The sequence below is a fragment of the Molothrus aeneus genome, chromosome 26 (assembly GCF_037042795.1).
Source record: "Molothrus aeneus isolate 106 chromosome 26, BPBGC_Maene_1.0, whole genome shotgun sequence".
Lineage (NCBI taxonomy): Eukaryota > Metazoa > Chordata > Aves > Passeriformes > Icteridae > Molothrus > Molothrus aeneus.
Genome location: NC_089671.1, coordinates 1,383,933 through 1,404,191, shown reverse-complemented (window position 1 = coordinate 1,404,191; position 20,259 = coordinate 1,383,933). Strand labels below are relative to the sequence as shown.

The 20,259-nt window shown below is 53.3% G+C and overlaps 1 protein-coding gene across 2 annotated transcripts in view; it reads right to left on the bottom strand.

The window, feature by feature from the left end:
• SLC39A11 (solute carrier family 39 member 11) overlaps window positions 1-17,932 on the bottom strand; it is an 80,317-nt gene extending 62,385 nt beyond the window's left edge. For both annotated transcript variants that reach the window (XM_066566024.1, XM_066566025.1), the window contains exons 1-4: window positions 17,871-17,932; window positions 16,379-16,492; window positions 15,447-15,485; window positions 9,702-9,860 (exon numbers count right to left, since the gene is read on the bottom strand). In XM_066566024.1, coding sequence (XP_066422121.1) covers window positions 9,702-9,860; window positions 15,447-15,485; window positions 16,379-16,486 — 306 coding nt within the window. In that variant the 5' untranslated portion in view covers window positions 16,487-16,492; window positions 17,871-17,932. The remainder of the gene's footprint in view (window positions 1-9,701; window positions 9,861-15,446; window positions 15,486-16,378; window positions 16,493-17,870) is intronic.
• Between the last annotated feature and the right edge of the window lie 2,327 nt (window positions 17,933-20,259).

Below are 20,259 nucleotides of genomic sequence, written 5' to 3'. Positions count from 1 at the left end.
TGCCCCACAAAGTGAGATTTTAATTCAGATTTTAATAACCAGATTGTGCTGGGAGGAGATTTGCCTGTTCCAGCCACAGCCAGACCTCGAGGAGAATTTTCCTGGGGGGGTTTTAATTTTATCCTGGGGGGGGGGGGGTTATTTTATCCTGGGGGGTTTCTATTTTATCCTGGGGGGATTTTATTTTATCCTGGGGGGATTTTATTTTATCCTGGGGGGATTTTATTCCTCACATCCCCTGCACCCTCAGAGGGGGTTGTACCCCACAAAGTGAGATTTTAATTGAGATTTTAATAATCAGTTTGTGCTGGGAGGAGATTTGCCTGTTCCAGCACAGCCAGACCTCGAGGGGGATTTTCCTGAGGGTTTTTATTTTCATCCTAGGGGGTTTTATTTTATCCTGGGGGGTTTTTATTCCTCACACCCCCTGCACCCTCAGAGGCGTTTGCACCCCACAAAGTGAGATTTTAATTCAGATTTCCACAACCAGCTGGGATCAACAGGAGCTGCTCTGCACACATTTATTAAAGCCTGGCCAGGACCAGTCCCACCCCTTTTCCCACGTGGATTTTCGCAGGCTTTTTGCCAGGGTGAGAGGGAAAAGCAAACAAACCTTCAATTACCAGCTCGTTCCTCCCCAATATTCCCTTCTGCAGAGGGGAAGGGCAGCTCTGGGAGCCCGGGCAGGATGCAGAGGGCTCAGCCAGCATCCATCAGCCCTCAAATGAAGAGGCTGCAGTGCTTAATTGCATTATTTTAACACACAGCTTCCTCTGGGTGCTCAGCCAGCCCTGCAGACGTGAGGGAGAGCTCAGCACAGCCTGGGAGGAATGGCCACTCACTGCTCATCAGCCCAGAAAGGTTTGTTAAAAATATACAATAAAAATACAAATTTAAAAAAAAAATATATATATAAAAATACAATAAAAATACAATTAAAAAAAATTAAAAATACAATAAAAATACAATTTAAAAAATATTAAAAAATACAATAAAAATACCAAAAAATACAATACTATAAATATATGGTAATAAAGGAATACCTCATCAAAAATACAACAGCAGACTGAAGAGAGAAAACGAGCAGAGGGTTTTCCCCACCCTGTGCTCAGCCTACGATGGAGGTTTCACCTTTTAACCCCTCCCAAAGTTCTGCCCATGGGCTCCTCCTGCACTGCCCAGTGCTGGAGTTTAAATCCTTAAACCCTGATTGGAGCTCAGGTGTCACCATAGGGACCCTCCCAAATGCCCCAAACCTCGGCTGTCCCATAAAAACACAAGGGGGGATGTGGAAAATGCACGTATTATGATTGGCTTTTCACAATATAATAATAATATAATAATAAAGTAATAATATATAGTAATAAAACAAGATGGAGGCTTTAGGGCAGAGGCTGCTTCTTCTTCACCTTCTCCTCCATGGGTTTGGGTGGTTTTGTGCAATTGGATAAAAATCCACATTGTGGGCCACAGGTACTTAGTTATTGAGTTAAAAGTAAAAATAATTTAGGTGTCATTTCTTAATTAGACAATTTATCTTTAAAAAAAACCTTGTAGAAAGAAAGAAAGGGCTCTATTTTTAGTTTGTGCTGCAGAACTCAGGTGAGAACGTGACAGAGATAAGAACTGATAAACACCTCAGTCCCAACAGGAAATACCCTCTTAAAATAAATAAGGCATAAAATAAATAACATAAAAATAAAGAAATAATAAAATAAAAAGCATAAAATAAAATAATAATAAAGCATAAAATAAATAATAATGAAAGTAAAAAAATAAACATAAAAAGCACAAAATAAATGATATAAAAATAAAGAAATAATAAAATAAAAAGCATAAAATAATTAAAAAATCATAAAATAAATAATAAAAGTAAAAAATAAAAATAAAAAGCATTAAATAAATAATATAAAAATAAATAAAATAAAAAGCATAAAATAAAATAATAAAAAAGCATAAAATAAATAATAAAAGTAGAAAATGAAAATAAAAAGCATAAAATAATAAAAAATCATAAAATAAATAATAAAAGTAAAAAATAAAAATAAAAAGCATTAAATAAATAATATAAAAATAAATTTTAAAAAGCATAAAAATAAAATAATAAAAAATCATAAAATAAATAATAAAAGTAAAAAATGAAAATAAAAAGCATAAAATAAATTATATAAAATAATAAAACAAAAAAGCATAAAATAAAAAATAAAATAAATAATAAAAGTAAAAATAAGAATAAAAATAATAACATTAATATAGAAATAAACAATAAAATAAAAAGCATAAAATACAAATAAAAAGCATAAAATAAATAATAATAAAAGTAAAAAATAAAAAGCGTAAAATAAATAAAAATAAAATTATTAATAAAGAAATAAAAAAGCATCAATAAAAAGCATAAAAATCCTGCTTAATAAAAAGCACAAAAAGCAGCAAAAGCTCCTGGGTGAGTCAGAGCTGGGGATTCCCACAGAAGCAGCTGCAGGCAGTGACAGAGCCTCTGCTGCTGCCTCCTGACACCCTAATGGCAGGTTTGCCTTTCACTGAGGGGGAATTAATTGGGGGTTCTGCTCCCAGCAGACTCCAAGGCACAAACGGAGCTCAAACAAGGGCTGGGGGAGCAGCAGAGCCCGGGATAAACAGGGGGTGGTGCAGGAGGCAGGCGAGGGCAGGGAGGGGAACGTTCCCTGCTCCTCCTCCGGCTGGGAAATGCTCCTGGAGCAGCCCGAGCCAGGCACAAACTGAGCAAAAGGCAGGGAGCAAAGGCTGAGCCAGGAGGGGGGAAAAACAGGGAATGTCAGGGATAGGAGGGGGGAAAAAAACAGGGAATGTCAGGGATAGGAGGGAGAGAAAAAACAGGGAATGTCAGGGATAGGAGGGGGGAAAAGCCCTGGGAATGTCAGGGATAGGAGGGGGGAAAAAACCAGGGAATGTCAGGGATAGGAGGGGGGAAAAACAGGGAATGTCAGGGATAGGAGGGGGGAAAAACCAGGGAATGTCAGGGATAGGAGGGAGAGAAAAAACAGGGAATGTCAGGGATAGGAGGGGGGAAAAACCAGGGAATGTCAGGGATAGGAGGGGGAAAAAACCAGGGAATGTCAGGGATAGGAGGGGGGAAAAACAGGGAATGTCAGGGATAGGAGGGGGGAAAAACCAGGGAATGTCAGGGATAGGAGGGAGAGAAAAAACAGGGAATGTCAGGGATAGGAGGGGGGAAAAACCAGGGAATGTCAGGGATAGGAAGGGGGGGAAAACCAGGGAATGTCAGGGACAGGAAAAAACAGGGAATGTCAGGGATAGGAGGGGGGAAAAGCCCTGGGAATGTCAGGGATAGGAGGGGGGAAAAACCAGGGAATGTCAGGGATAGGAGGCGGGAAAAAACAGGGAATGTCAGGGATAGGAGGGGGGAAAAAAACAGGGAATGTCAGGGATAGGAGGGGAAAAACAGGGAATGTCAGAGCAGGAAAAGGGAAAAGCCTGGGGCATGTCAGAGCCAGGAGGGAAAAGCCCATGGAATGTCAGAGCAGAAGGAGGAAAAAGCCAGGAGGGTAAAGCCCATGGAATATCAGAGCCAGGAGAGGAAAAACCCATGGAATGTCAGAGCCAGGAGGGGGGAAAAGCCCAGGGAATATCAGAGCCAGGAGGAGGGAAAAGCCCATGGAATGTCAGAGCAGGAAAAGAGAAAAGCCAGGAGGAGGGAAAATTCCATGGAATACCAGACCAGGAGAAAGGAAAAGCCCAGGGAATGTCAGAACAGGAGGAGAGAAAATCCCATGGAATAGCAGACCAGGAGGGGAGAAAAGCCAGGAGGAGGGAGAGGCCCATGGAACACCAGCAGCCATCCCAGCAATTCCTGCTCCAGGGAAGGAGGCTCAGGATGATGGGAGAGGCTCAGGATGGAGAGGGGAAGGATGGAGAGGCTCAGGATGATGGAAGAGGCTCAGGATGATGGAGAGGGGAAGGATGATGGAGAGGGGAAGGATGATGGAGAGGGGAAGGATGATGGAGAGGGGAAGGATGATGGAGAGGCTCGGGATGATGGAGAGAGGCTCGGGATGATGGAGAGAGGCTCGGGATGATGGAGAGAGGCTCGGGATGATGGAGAGAGGCTCGGGATGATGGAGAGAGGCTCGGGATGATGGAGAGGCTCAGGATGATGGAGAGGGCTCCGTGCAGAGCAGCAGCTCATGGAAGGAAGGATTAAGATTTAAACCAGGATTTCTGTCCCTGCTTTTTCCCCGAGGGATTTCTCAGCCCACCCCACCCCAAAGTGCTCCAGACCCCACAGACCCGAGCAGGGCGGGAGGGGACTGAACCCCAACCCCAGCTCAGAACCAGGAGCTCTGCAGCTCCAGCTCTGGGGCTTCCCAAATAATGCTGTTATCAAACGCTTGGTGCATAATGAGAGAGAATCCTAATTAAGAGCAGCTGACAAATTGCACTGCGGCAGTAAATAAGCCTTTACCTCCATTAATAAAACAAAATGCTTGGGTAGAAATTAGGATAATTAGCATTTTGTGGGGGTTTTGGCAAATAATTCCAACCTACCCAGCCACCACTGGATTGCAAGCACTAAAGTGCTACCCAGGGGTGGGAAGCAGCCAGGTTTTCATGGATAAAGATGGAAAATAAAACCTTTGAAGGTTCTGAGTCCTTCCCAGGATCCCATGGGTGGGTTTGGTACTCAGGGATTTTCATGGCAGAAATCCCACCTGGGACAGGAGACAGGGATCAATCCCTCATGGATCTATAACCTTATATTATATTAATTATATTATATTAATTATATTATTTATATTATATTATATTAATTATATTATTTATATTATATTATGTGTGTATATATATGTGTATATATGTAATATATATGTATATATGTGTGTGTATATATAATTATATATATATTTTATATACATTATATATAATATATATTTTTATATTTATATATATATAAATATATTATAACTTAATTAAACCCATGCTGAGGCAACTCTGGGTTATTTAGAAACGGAAGGGAAGGAGGTTTCCCAACGGGAGGCTTTGCTACATTCCCAAAAAAAAACCCCCAAAGTTTTTCACCCTCAGAGCCAGACCCCTCCTTGCTCCCAGAGCCTGTGGAAAAGGGCCAGGGCTCCACGAAACCAAACAAACTCGAGGGCTGCTGTTTGTTTTGCCCTGAGCAAAGGAAATCTGAGCAAAGCAGGAATGCAGGAGCCCCCAGCTCCTGCAGGGAAAAGCACCTGGACATGAAAATCCAGCAGAAAAGCGGCCAGGAAGTGGCTGAAACCCAGAGCCAGGGCTGGGGAATCCTCTGGATTGCCCAGGGAGGGCAAGCAGCACATCCCAACCCCAATAAAACCCAATAAAACCCCAAACTCTGAACAAAACCCACCCCAGGCAGCGGAGCTGCACGACAGCTCTGAAGGATGGGAATAATAACACTTAATTCCAGCATTCTTCTGCCTTTCAGCAGACCCAAAATAGCTGCTGAGCCATCAGGGACCTGCTGCAGTGAATTTTTAAGTAAACTTTCCCTCAGAGGTTTTGGGTCTTGGCAGGGAAGATGCTGAGCCCCAAATCCTTTTTAGGAAAGGCACCAGAAGCTCACCCAGCCCCATCAGCACCCAAAAAACCTCCTGAAAGCCTCATTTTAAGGAAAAAAAAAAAAGGTTAAACTGGAGGCTCCTCGCCAGGAGATCTGGGGAAATAAATGTTATAAATTTTTTTCCAAAGCCCTGGGATCTGTTCTTGCCTTGCCCTCACCCTCCACGTGCCCCCAGATCCTGTGGGGAGCTTTGCCAAGCCCACCAGCATCTCCTCCTCAGCCGGGGGATGAACAAACACCCGGGGAAAGGCAAAGAGAAAGGTGGGATAGATTAGATCTGCCTTTTGTGAGGAATGCAATGACTCCAGCTGCCGGGAAATTAACCCTGCCCCTGCCAGGGGCAAACACCAAACACTGGGGTGCCCCAGCTCCCAGCTCCAGCAGGGCTGGCGCAGCAGGAAAACCCTTCTGGGCTGACAAGGAGGGGATAAAAGCTTTCAGATGTGGTTGTTATGCAGCCTGGAGGGCACAGAGAGCCCCAGAGGGACCCTCTCAGCACCCCCTGTCCGTGCCCAGGGCGAAACCTGGGCTCCACAGGAAGGGAGATGGCTCCAGAGCACATTCCCGGCTCAGGGGTGCCTCAAGCCTCACTATAAAGTTTTGGTTTTCATTTCAACACACTCAGGTCTAACCTCTGCCCAGAACCTCAGCTCTGCCCAGAGCCTCAGCTCTCTGCCCCCAAATCCTCGTCCCTACAGTGCAACCTCTGCTCTCTGCCCAAAACATCCCCAAATTCCCATCCTGCAGTGCAACCTCTGCTCTCTGCCCAGAGCACCCCCAAAGCATCCCCAAATTCCCATCCTGAAGGTGAAACCTCTGCTCTCTGCCCAAAACATCCCCAAATTCCCATCCTGAAGGTGAAACCTCTGCTCTCTGCCCAAAACATCCCCAAATTCCCATCCTGAAGGTGAAACCTCTGCTCTCTGCCCAGAACATCCCCAAATTCCCATCCTGCAGTGCAATCTCTGCTCTCTGCCCAGAGCACCCCCAAAACATCCCCAAATTCCCATCCTACAGGTGTAACCTCTGTTCTCTTCCCAGAGCATCCCAAATTCCCATCCTGAAGGTGGAACCTCTGCTCTCTGCCCAAAACATCCCCAAATTCCCATCCTGCAGGTGTAACCTCTGCTCTCTGCCCAAAACATCCCCAAATTCCCATCCTGAAGGTGAAATCTCTGCTCTCTGCCCAAAACATCGCCAAATTCCCATCCTGCAGTGCAGTCCCATCCTGCAGAACCTCTGTTCTCTGCCCAAAGCACCCCCAAAACATCCCCAAATTTCCATCCTGAAGGTGAAACCTCTGCTTTCTGCCCAAAACATTCCCAAAACATCCCCAAATTCCCATCCTGCAGTGCAATCTCTGCTCTCTGCCCAGAGCACCCCCAAAACATCCCCAAATTCCCATCCTACAGGTGAAACCTCTGTTCTCTTCCCAGAGCATCCCAAATTCCCATCCTGAAGGTGGAACCTCTGCTTTCTGCCCAAAACATTCCCAAAACATCCCCAAATTCCCATCCTGAAGGTGCAATCTCTGTTCTTTTCCCAGAGCATCCCCAAATTTCCATCCTACAGGTGTAACCTCTGTTCTCTTCCCAGAACATCCCCAAATTCCCATCCTGAAGGTGAAACCTCTGCTCTCTGTCCCCAAATTTCCATCCTACAGGTGTAACCTCTGTTCCCTGCCCAGAGCATCCCCAAAACATCCCCAAATTCCCCTCCTGAAGGTGCAACCTCTGCTCTCTTCTCAGAGTATCCCAAATTCCCATCCTAAAGGTGCAACCTTTGTTCTCTGCCCAGAACATCCCCAAATTCCCACCCCAAAGGTGCAATCTCTGTTCTTTTCCCAGAGCATCCCCAAATCCCCATCCTGCAGGTACAACCTCTGCTCTCTGCCCAAAACATCCCCAAATTCCCCTCCTGAAGGTGCAACCTCTGCTCTGTGTCCCCAAATTCCCCTCCTGCAGGCACTGCCCAGCCCCAGGAGCCCCGGGCGCTGCACCTGCATTTCAGGATCCATTGGGTGGTTTCATCCCTGCAAGGGAAAATATTTTCTTCCCTAATAAAGAACTGTCATTCCTGCTCCCATACCTTTGCCTGAGAGCCCCTTAATTCCAAATTTATAATAATTTGGAATTTAGGAAGGGAGGAATGAATTTAGGAAGGAATTTAGGAAGGAAGGAATGTAGGAATTCAGGAAGGAATTTAGGAAGGAATTTTAGGATTTTTGGAAGGAATTTAGGAAGGAATGTAGGAATTCAGGAAGGAAGGAATGTAGGAATTCAGGAAGGAATTTTAGGATTTTTGGAAGGAATTTAGGAAGGAATGTAGGCATTCAGGAAGGAAGGAATGTAGGAATTCAGGGAGGAATTTTAGGAAAGAATTTTAGGATTTTTGGAAGGAAGGAATTTAGGAAGGAATTCAGGAAGGAATTCAGGAAGGAATTTTAGGATTTTTGGAAGAAAGAGATTTAGGAAGGAATGTAGGAATTTAGGAAGGAAGGAATGTAGAAATTTAGGAAGGAAGGAATGTCGGAATTTAGGAAGGAAGGAATGTCGGAATTCAGGGAGGAATTTTAGGAAAGAATTTTAGGATTTTTGGAAGGAAGGAATTTAGGAAGGAAGGAATTTAGGAAGGAATTCAGGAAGGAATTCAGGAAGGAATTCAGGAATTTAGGAAGGAAGGAATGTAGAAATTTAGGAAGGAATTTTAGGAAGGAATTTTAGGATTTTTGGAAGGAAGGAATTTAGGAAGGAACTCAGGAAGGAAGTTTACATTTTCCATTTCAGAGGAAATGGAAGGAAGGAGTTTCCATTTTCTATTTCAGGGAGGCTCCTGCCTTCCTTAGCACACACCTGGCGTTTCAAACCGGGGCAGAGCGACCCCACAACACCCAGCAATTCTCCCCACAGCTGACTGAGCCCTGACCCCTCTCCAAAAGCCAGGGAAAGGGGAAGCTTGGTGCTACAGACTCCTAAAAACCTCCCACTCCTTCCTCATCACCACAGGGCAGCAAAATCCCACTGAACTCAACGTGAAAACTCAAAGATCTCCTTGGAAATGTGTGGAAATCTCTCCTCTGGCTGCACCATTGTGAAAACTCAAAGATCTCCTTGGAAATGTGGAAATCTCTTCCCTGGCTGCGCCGTTCTCGTGCTGGCAGCTGCAGAATTCCACCAGCTCCCCCGTTTATTTGTATTTTTAGCAGCAGTCTGAGGCTGCCTGCTGGGCTTGAGCAGCAGTGCCAGGGCTGGCAGCTCTGCAGATGCAGCCCCTGGGACACCAGGTCACACCTGAGCTGTGTGAGCAGAGCTGCCAGCGGGAAGAACAAAAGCAAAAGTGTGAAAGGGGGGGAAAAAATGGCGAGATTATAAAAAATAACAGAGCTCAGAGAGTCTGAACTGCATCCAGCACAGCAGAGCCGGCCAGGGCTCAGGGAAATCACAAATTCATAAATGTGGGAGAGAATCCATCCATGCTCAGGTACCAACTGGGGTTCCCTGCAGCTGGAGGAAGGGCAGGAAGCACCCAGACTGGGAATTCCCAGTGACCAGGACTGGGATCAGCTCCCAAACTGGGAATTCCCAGTGACAGCACTGGGATGAGCCCCCAAACTGGGAATTGCCAGTGACAGCACTGGGATGAGCCCCCAAACTGGGAATTGCCAGTGACAGCACTGGGATCAGCTCCCAAACTGGGAATTGCCAGTGACAGCACTGGGATCAGCTCCCAAACTGGGAATTGCCACTGATGAACACTGGGATGAGCCCCCAAACTGGGAATTGCCACTCACAGCACTGGGAGGAGCTCCCAAACTGGGAATTGCCAGTGACAGCATTGGGATGACCCCCCCCAACTCCACAATCCCACAATGAACACTGGGCTGACCCCAAGCACCCCAATCCCACAATGAACACTGGGCTGACCCCAGCCCCACAATTCCCATAAATGAACATTGGGATGAGCCCCAAGCACCCCAATCCCACAATGAACACTGGGCTGACCCCAGCCCCACAATTCCCATAAATGAACACTGGGCTGAGCCCCAGCACCCCAATCCCACAATGAACACTGGGCTGAGCCCCAGGCCAGCCCCACTCACCAGCTCTGGCAGCAGCAGGTCGGCCCCATACACGAAGGCTGCCCCCAGGGCAAAGCCAGCAGCCACTGGGAAGAAGGAGAAGGCCCCAAAGGTCCCGGATTCCTGGGCCAGCTCGATGGCAGGGGCCAGCAGGGACCAGTAGGAGGCTGCCAGCATCACCTGGGGACAGAGGGGGAGCACAGTGAGATCCCATGGGATGGAAGCAGGAATGGGTGCGGGATGCAGGGAAGGAGCAGAGCCCAGAGGCTGCAGCAGGAGGGTGCTGAGGAAAGGTGACCCCAGCTCTGCCCTGCAGCCCCAGAGGCCCAGGAGATCCCCTGGGCAGGATGCTCAGAGCCCCACAATGGTGTGGGATGGACAAAACCTCAAAGCTCATCCAGTGCCACCATGGCAGGGACACCCCCAGTGTCCCAGGTGCTCCCAGCCCTGGCCAGCCTGGCCTTGGGCACTGCCAGGGGCAGCCACAGCTGCTCTGGGCACCTGTGCCAGGGTCCCATCACCCTCACTGGGAATTCCTGCCAGGGTCCCACCACCCTCACTGGGAATTCCTCCCCAACTCCAAACCCAAACCTCCTGCCAGTGTCCAAGAGCTTCCCACAGAATTTCTTTCCAATTTCCACCCCAAATTTCCTGCCAGTGTCCCAACACCCTCACTGGGAATTCCTGACAGGGTCCCAACAGCATCCCAGAGAATTCCTCCCCAATTTCCAACCCAAACCTTCTGCCAGTGTCCCAAGACCCCAACTGGGAATTCCTTCCAAATTCCCACCCCAAACCTCCTGCCAATGTCCCATGTGCATCCCACAGAATTCCTTCCCAGTTTCGAACCCAAACTTCCTGCCAGTGTCCCATAATAAATCATGCCAATTACATGTCAATTATCTTAGACTTAAAGCTTATCTCATTCCACCTTAAAGCTCATCTCATTCCACCCCCTGCCATGGGCAGAGACACCTTCCACTGCACCAGGGTGCTCCTCCCTGGGAATTCCTTCCCAATTTCCAACCCAAACCTCCTGCCAGTGTCCCAAGAGCTTCCCAGAGAATTCCTTCCCAACTCCCCAACCTCCTGCCAGTGTTCCAACACCCCAACTTGGAATTCCTCCCCAGTTTCCACCCCAAACCTCCTGCCAATGTCCCAATACCATCTCACAGAATTGCGTCCCAATTTCCAACCTAAACCTCCTGCCAGCGTCCCAACACCTTCCCAATTGCCACCCCAAATCTCCTGGCAGTGTCCCATAAGAAATCATGCCAATTACATGTCAATTATCTTGGACTCATCGATGGTTTAGGTTAGATGGGACCTTAAAGCTCATCTCATTCCACCCCCTGCCATGGGCAGAGACACCTTCCACTGCACCAGGGTGCTCCTCCCTGGGAATTCCTCCCCAATTTCCACCCCAAACCTCCTGCCAGTGTCCCAACACCATCCCAGGGAATTCCTCCCCAGTTTCCAACCCAAATTTCCTGCCAGTGTCCCAAGAGTTTCCCAATTTCCACCCCAAACCTCCTGCCAGTGTCCCAATACCATCTCACAGAATTGCTTCCCAATTTCCAACCTAAACTCCTGCCAATGTCCCAAGAGCTTCCCAGAGAATTCCTCCCTAATTCCCACCCCAAACCTCCTGCCAGTGTCCCATGAGCTTCCCACAGAATTATTTCCCAATTTCCACCCCAAACCTCCTGCCAGTGTCCCAACACCATCCCAGGGAATTCCTCCCCAGTTCCCACCCCAAATCCCCTCTCCTGCAGCTCCAAGCCCCCTTGAGGAGCTGCAGCCCAGCCCAGGGCTCAGGGCAGGCTCTGGCACCCTCGAGAGCAGGGAGGCAGAGCTGCCTGTGCTGCCTCAGCCCCTGGGGCTTGGTTGTGTAAATCTGAGCTGCTGTGAGTAAGAGGAACGAGGGCTGTCATGTCAGCCTTAAGCAGGGCTGTCAAACCTCATCTTTCAAATGCCACCTCCTGTAAAAAACAACCACACAGCCCAGCGTGGCAGCAGGGAGAGGCTCTGGAGAGTGATGCTGTCAGCTCATGTGAGGATCTCATTTCTGCACAGCAAACAGAGCTCAGCCCCCAGATCCTGCCAGGATCACACAGCTCAGGGCTCCAGGGCAGTGCTGACACAGCTCTGAGCCAGCCCCAGCTGCAGGAAAAGGGATTGATTCCATCAATTCCATCAATTCCATTGATTCTGGCAGCCCCAGGTGCTGGGAGGCTTTGTCATGGATTTACAGAACAGCCCAAGGTGCCAGGGAGCTCCTCAGCAGCTTCTCCCCAGCCCAGCCCTGAGCCCAGCGTGGGATTTGGGGATTTAGGATCTCCTGCCCACCCAGGGCAGGGGCAGAGCTGGGCTCAGCTGACCCCAGGGGTGACCAAAGGGAAGGATTCCTGTCAAAACCCCAAATCCACACTGATCCCAAAGCTCTGCATGGCCCAGCCAGGGACAGACACCCCAGGTGTCCCCAGGCCAGCAAAGGCAGCAATAAAAGAGGAAAATCCCCCTGGATCAACAAACCTGGGACCTCTGGGGCACTGCGGATTTCCCACACCTTCCCCTCCCTCCAGCCCCACAGAATCAGGGATCTCCTGCTCCTGCCAAGCTGGATTTGGGGCATTTTGGGGCATTTTTGCAGCATTTGTGCTCCAAAGATGCCAAAATGCCATAAATGCAGCAGGGTTGGGAAAACACGGCAGGCAGGAGGCAGCTCAGGGACCCCAAAGCCTCAGGGGCCCCAAAGCCCCACTGGGGGACCCCAAAGCCTCAGGGACCCCAAAGCATCACCAGGGGACCCCAAAGCCCCACTGGGGGACCCCAAAGCCTCAGGGACCCCAAAGCATCACTGGGGGAGCCCAAAGCTTCACTGGGGGAGCCCCAAAGCATCACTGGGGGACCCCAAAGCCTCAGGGACCCCCAAAGCATCACTGGGGGACCCCAAAGCCCCACTGGGGGACCCCAAAGCCCCACTGGGGGACCCCAAAGCCCGCCCTGGGCTCCAGCAGTGAGACAGGAGACAAAAACCAAGCAGGGACTCCAGACCTGTGCCCTCCCTGTGGTGGGAATGCCTCCAAACCCAGCAGGATTTAAACCCAAACCTCTCCCAGGGCTGGCACCTCCTTCCACAGGGATTCAGTGCAGGGAAAACCCCCCAAATTCTGCCCCCCCAAACTCAGGGATCCAGCAGTGCCTCCGTGGCTGTGCAGCCTCATTTTAAGTTAAAATTCAGCATAAACAGAGGCAGGGCTGGGCTGAGCTGCAGTTAAATCCCTGATTAAAGCAGGAGGGCCTGGCCTCCCTCCTGTGGGATCCCTGGGATGGGAATGGGGACACCAAGGGACACTGGGGAGCAGGAAATGCTGGAAAAGGAGTGGGAAGGGCAGGTGGAAGATGAAGACATTGGCAGGGCACTTTCCCTGCCAAACTTTTCCACTTGGCTTCATTAAAGCTCCATTAAGCAGAGCTGAGTGAGCTCCTGGTGCTGTTTTAGGGAATATTTGATCCCAGGGTGCCTGGGGAGGGCTGAGGATGATTTCCTGCTGCACCTGGGACAGGGGAAAACCAAAGTGCAGCCCAGGCAGAGGAAAAGCTGCAGGGAAGGGGCTGCAGGTGTTTGCTCCTGGTGGCTGAGCCCAGCCCTGCAGCACCACAGAGAACGGCTGGGAGGGGAAAAAAATAAATGAAAAAAAATTAAAAATCTCATTTAAGCATCTCAAGATTTCAGAGAAAAAGCAGAATTTGCCATCAGATGCCCCAGCAAGCAAAGCTTTGTCTCTATGGAAACACAAAAGCTCAGAGCTCCTGCCTGCAGAACTGGGATTAGCTGGGACTCCAGAGAGGGAACTGAGGCAGGGAGAGGCACTCCCAGTACATCCCAGTACATCCCAGTTCAATTTATCCACGTGTCCAGGCTCACCCCAACACCCCCAGAACAGCTGGAGCAGCTGCAGGGTCCTGGGGGAAAGGAAGGAAAAAAGGGGGGGAAAGGAAAAGGGAAAAAAGGGGAGAGGGAAAGGGAAAAAAGGGGGGAAAAGGAAAGGGAAAAAAGGGGGGAAAAGGAAAGGGAAAAAAGGGGGGGAAAGGAAAGGGAAAAAAGGGGAACGGAAAGGGAAAGGGAAAAAAGGGGAAGGGAAAGGGAAAAAGGGGAGGAAAGGAAGGGAAAAAAGGGGGGAAAAGGAAAGGGAAAAAAGGGGGGGAAAGGGAAAGGGGAAAAAAGGGGGGGAAGGAAGGAAGAGGAAAAGGCGGTGAAAGGAAGAAAAGAAAAAAGGGGGTGAGGAAGGAAAAAAGAGGGGCCAGGGGAAGGGAAGGAAGGGAAGGGAGGGAGAGGAAACAAAGAGGGGGAAAGAAAGGGGAAAAGGGAGGGGAAAGGAAGAAAAAAAAAGGGGGGGAGGGAAAAGAAGGAAGGAAAAAAGGAGGGGGGAAAGGGGGAAGGGAAAAAAGGGGGACAGGGGAAGGTTCCTTGTGTTGTTGAACCCTTTTGAGGCAGGGAAAAGGTGGAGACCCAGCTGCTGGCCAAGAATGGCAACGCTGCCCAGCTGGGGAAACTCCAACTCAGGGGCATCCTGGTGTCCCCAGGGCTGCCTGGCCTGGTGTCCCCGGTGTCCCCAGGGTCCCCAGGGCTGCCTGGCCTGGTGTCCTCGGTGTCCCCAGGGTCCCCAGGGCTGCCTGGCCTGGTGTCCCCAGGGTCCCCAGGGCCGCCTGGCCTGGTGTCCCTGGTGTCCCCAGGGTCCCCAGGGCTGCCTGGCCTGGTGTCCCCAGGGTCCCCAGGGTCCCCAGGGCTGCCTGTCCTGCTGTCCCCAGTGTCCCCAGGGCCGCCTGGCCCCTCCAGGCACAATTCCCCCTCCTGCTCTGGGCCCTGCCAGCTGGCAGAGCTGAGGGCAAAGCCAATGTTTGCAGGAGCTGAGCTCCCTGAGCCACACCTGGGCCAGGCAGGGCTGACCCAGAGCTGTGCCAGGGTGACCTGGTGGCCTCAGCCAGGCCAGCAGCTCCTCATCCTGCTGGGATTCCTGCAGAAATGTCAGCCCAGGGGTCCCCTACAGCCTCCAAGGGGGACAATCCTCACCCTGCAGGGAGCACAGCCGGCCCCTGTCACCCAGCAGGCGCCCAGGTGGCACCAGGACACACCCGGGTGACACAGCCAGGGCCACCTGGCACAGCCCAGCACGCAGGGGGGCAGGGGCACCACCCCAGAGCACATCCAGGTGCCCTCCAGCACCTGCAGGGTGGGGCTGAGCAGCTGGACTCGATAATTAATGATGGAAACAAAGGGGATTTAATGAGTCTGGGTGGGGCCCCAGCACCTGGGCAGTGCCAGCCCCACATTCCCAAACCCTTGCACGGTTCCCAAACCCCTGCACGGTTCCCAAATCCCACAGTTCCAGTTTTTTCCTCCAGGAGAGATCCCCACATTTCACACACAGCTGCAGCTCTCCCTTCCCTCTCCTCCTGAGGGGTTAAAGCACAAATCCAGGCAGGCACAGAGCCCCCATCCCAGTGCTCCCAGTGCCCCCAGGAAAGGGGGAATGGAACTGCAGAGAGCCAAGGGCAGCGTGGGCAGCTCGGGGGCCTCGAGCCCATCCTGGTCCTGGTGCCAGCTCCACCCTCAGCAGGAGCAGCATCCTGAGCCCTTCCCTGCCCTCAGGGAATCACCCAAGGGGCTTTAACTCGAGTGGAGAAGCAAACCAAGCGTGGAGGGGCTGCAGAGAGCACGGGGGAGGAGGAGGAGGAGGAGGAGGAGGAGGCTGCACTCACCCCTGCAGCAAAGCCCAGGCTCCCATCCAGGATCCGCCTCTGGAAACAAAAGCAAACAAAACCACCCTGAGCTGGTGCGAGGGCACTGCCCACAGGGCTGGAGAGGCTCAGGTGGGGCTTTGGGCAGGAATTGTGCCCTGGCACGGGAGGAGGGGGTGCCCCTGGAGCCCTGGCAGTGCCCAAGGCCAGGCTGGGCATTGGGGTTTGGGCACCCTGGCACAGCTGGGGGGTCCCTGCCTCTCCCAGGGCAGTTTTCACCCCCTCCCCAAGGCAGAAAAGCCAAGTGCTGCTCAAAGGGAGCCTCCCTCAGCAGGCAGCTCCTGAATAAAGCATCACAAGGCTGAGGCATAAATAATGAATCCATCTGGGCAATCTGGAGCACCCTGGCCAGGAGGCCTCTAATTTTGGATCCAGGATGACTTAGAGCTCCCCAGTTTGCTCCTTCTGAGCAGGGACTGACCCAAATCCTGCCCTGGAAACGTGGCAGCAGAACCAGGTTAGAGGCAGGGGAGCTGCAGCTCCCACACAGAGCCCCAGGGGCACATTCCAGGCTCAGAAATTTGATTTCCTTCCCCTCCTGGGGATGGGAAAGGAGCTGGATTTTTCCTCTTCTTGCCCCTCAGAGCTGGGAGCAGGCAGGAAAACCCAGGCAGGAGCAGATCCTGTGGGGTGCCAGGGCTCAACTGGCCCTGGACTGGGATCCTGTGGGATCTGTGGGATCCCAGGGGCTCAGGGGCTGATCCCAAGGTCAGGATCCTGTGAGATCTATGGGATCCCAGGGGGTCAGGGGCTGATTCCAGGGGCTCAGGGGCTGATCCCAGGGGTTAAGGGGCTGCCCTAGGGTTGGGATCCTGTGGGATCTGTGGGATCCAGGGCCCAGGGGCTGATCCCAAGGTCAGGATCCCGTGGGATCTGTGGGACCCCAGGCTCACCTGCCCTCTGGAGAACACGAACACCAGCGCTGACCCAGCTGCTGTCAGGGCCCAGGTGAGCAGAGTCCCCAGCAGTGCCTGCAGCCCTGGGCCCAGCCCCGGGATCATCCTGGCCTGGGGGAGAGGAGCAGCCTTGGGAAAACAGCCAGAGACCCCCAGAGAGCCCCAAACCCCACCCAGACACCCCTGCAGCACAGGGCTCACAGCCAGCCCAACCATCCCCCACAGGCTCCCTTTTTCCCCCTTAGGCCAGGCTTTGCAATTTAAGCTGAGCCCATCAGGACCCAGCAGATCCCACCTGGAGCAGAACCCCAGCAGGATTTGGGGTCACACCTCGCCCAGGCCCCTTTTTGTGCCCCCAGCCCGGTTTTCCTGGTGTGGAAGGTGAAAAACCTCACAGCACCTGCTCCTGGCACCTCGGGAAAGGGGAAATGGGCAACAAATCCCCGGGAATGGGCAATAAATCCCTGGGGAATGGGCAATAAACCCCAGAAAATGGGCAATAAACCCCAGAAAATGGGCAACGAGCACTGGGAATGGGCAATGAGCACTGGGAATGGCCCAGGGAGCAGCAGTGCCACGGAAATCCAGCCAGGCTGGAAATCCAGATTAATGAATTTATGATACATGCCTGCATGGATATGTTTATGTGTAAATAAATGGAATACACAGGCATTGAGAGAATTATATGTGAATATACACGAAATATACAGGGATTGACAGGTTTATATGTGAATATATATGAAATACACAGGGATTAATAGGTTTATATGTGAATATACACGAAATATACAGAGATTGACAGGTTTATATGTGAATATATCTGAAATAGACAGGCATTGATGGATTTATATGTGAACATATATGAAATATACACACACCAGTGGCAGCTCCAAAGGCTCTCCCAGCCCCCAGCCTCATCCCAAAGGCTTTTCCCAGACCCTGCCCAGCCCAGACCCTGCAAATTTCCCGGCTCAGACCCCCCCAGGAAGATGCCCCCTTCCTACAGGGGGTCCTACAGCCCTCCCAGGAGCACCCAAACACCCCCATATCCCCCTCCCCAATGCTTTACCGGCACCCCGGGGCCCTCCAGCCGTGGGGCCGGTCCCGGGACCCCCGAACCCCCAAACCCAGAGCTCCAGCCGGTGCCAGGACCCCCAAACCCGGAGCCCCGGGTGCTCCCAGGACCACCAAACTCGGGGCCCCAGCCGGTCCCGGGACTCCCAAACCCGGAGCCCCCGGAACCCCGAGCCCCCAAACCCGAGCCCCCCAGGCCAACTCCAGGACCCCGCACACCGCTGAAGCCGCTGGCTCACCCCGGGACCCCCGAACCCCCCAGCCCCGCATCCCCGGACCCACCGCAGGCCCCGAACCCCCCAAAAGCGGCGCCCCCGGTGCCCCAGCCGCTACCGGGACCCCCGGGACCCCCACACGCGGGGCTGCGGGTCAGTGCCAGAGCCCCCCGTCCCCACCCGGATCCGAACCCCGGTACCTCCGCCCGGGCCGGGCCGGTCCCGCCGCCGCTTCCGGGTGCGCACACGTGTCCGCGGGCTGGCCCCGCCCCCCGGAGCTCTCAGCCAATGGCAGCGCGGCGGGGGCGGGGCCCTCCCTCGGCTCTGCGGTTGGCGCGGGCGCGGCGGCCTCAAAGCGAGGCGGGCGGGCGGCGCGGGCGGGCGCGATAAGGCGGCGTTGTCGCTGTCGTGTCACTGTCACCGCTCCCTCCGCTGCAAAGAGAGGCCCGGACACAGCTCCGCCTTGGCATTGGAGTGCCCTGAGAGCCTCCTCCCTCCTTACTGCCACCCCCGCAACCAGCCTGGCTAATTAACAATGTTAATGAGCTCGCACAGGGGCGAGCAGAGCTGGCTCCGGGGCTGTCACTGTCACTGTCACTCGGGGGGTGCAGCTAGAGTCACCTGTCGCTCGTGGCTGTCACAGAATCCCGGAATTATTGAGATTTCTGGGGTCACCGAGTGCTCCCTGTCCCCAAGGTGCCACCCCCGGGGATGGCACGGAACCCTCCCTGGGCAGCTCCTGTGATGCTTCACAGCCTTTTCCATGCAGGAATTCGCCCTGATGCCCTGGCACCCCCAAAAGCACCATCACAGGGGGCAGAGGTGGCACTGCCACCGATTGTCCCCGGTCACAGAGCCCGGTGTCCCCTCCTGTGCCATGCCACACGGAGCAGGGGTGGCAGAGGGACAGAAGGACACATCCCATGAGCTGTGTGCCACAGCCCCTGCCCAGCCCCAGCTGGGAAAGGTCAGGTTTGAAAGCTCCTTGATTTAGGATTTAATCAATCTGGCCCCGTAATTGCTGCATCCCTCATCAGCTGCAGGGCCGGGTGCCAGCTGGGAGGGACATGGGGACACCCCGGGGATCTGGGGTGACACTGTGACAGTGTGCTGGCAGGGCTGGGGACAGCTGTGACCCGGCAGGGGACACAGGGACCCGGCAGGGCTGGTAATGGGGACACAGGGACATGGCAGGGCTGGTCCTGGGGACACGGGGACACGGCAGGGCTGGTCCTGGGGACACAGGGACCCGGCAGGGCTGGCCCTGGGGACACGGGGACATGGTAAGGCTGGTCCTGGGGACACAGGGACCCGGCAGGGCTGGCCCTGGGGACACGGGGACACGGCAGGGCTGGTCCTGGGGACACAGGGACACGCTGCCCCAGGCTGGGGGTGGCTGGCAGCGATGGCCCTGCCTGGGGACGTGTGGGTGGCAATGGGGACAGCTGTGGTGGCTCTGTGCAGGAGCATCAGCAAAATCAACTGCCACCCCCAGAGCCCAGTGACACTTCTGTGTGCGGGGACACTTCAGTGTCACAGCCCTGCTTGTGTCAGTGTCACATTCCTGCCTGTGTCAGTGTCACAGCCCTGCCTGTCCTCTCAGTGACACAGCCCTGCCTGTGTCAGTGTCACAGCCCTGCCTGTCCTCTCAGTGACACAGCCCTGCCTGTGTCAGTGTCACAGCCCTGCCTGTGCCAGTGTCACAGCCCTGCCTGTCCTCTCAGTGACACAGCCCTGCCTGTGTCAGTGTCACAGCCCTGCCTGTCCCCTCAGGGTCACAGCCCTGTCCCAGTGTCACAGCCCTGTCCCCTCAGTGTCACAGCCCTGTCCCAGTGTCACATCCCTGCCTCTCCAGCAGGGAAGGAACAGGCCCAGAGCCCCTAAAATGCACATTAAACACCCAAAGAGGACAAATCTGCTGCCTTGTCCCATCGGGGTGACCGAGACCCCACACGGGGCAGCTCCAGGGAGCTCTGGGGCACCCAAATCCTTTGGGATTCTGTGCCATGAACTGTTTGGGGCAGAGAGGCACATCCTGCAGGGCTGGCAGCAGGCACTGCTGGCTGGGGGATGTCCCTGGGAAGGGCCGGCGTGTCCCTGCTGTGTCCCTGCTGTGTCCCTGCAGTGTCCCCTCCGTGCAGCCTGGGCTCAGGGCCGGGCTCTTGCCCAACCCAAATCCATCTGTGTCAGCCTGGAGCCAGCCAGGATGGCCAGACAGGCACTGAGGACACGGGGCTGTCCCCAAGGACGGCACAGGCGGGGTCAGGGTCCCGTCCCAGGGCACACAGGGACGCTGCCATCCTCCTCCTCCTCATCCTCCTCCTCCTGCGGCCGGGAGGGACGCGAGGGTGCCCATGCCGGGCCGGGGGCTGTCACCAGCGGTGACACTGCCAGCTGGAACAAAGCCCGGCTGCCACCGCCAGCCTGTCCAGCCCCGGTTCAGTGCCAGGACCGTCACAGAGCCGGGATCTGCGGCCAAAGGTGGCCAAAGGCTCCTCGGTGTCAGCGCTCGGGGCTCCGGCCGAGCCCTGCCCTGCCCCTCCGAGATTAATGAACCAATCAGGGAGGCAATTAACGGCGGGAGAGGAG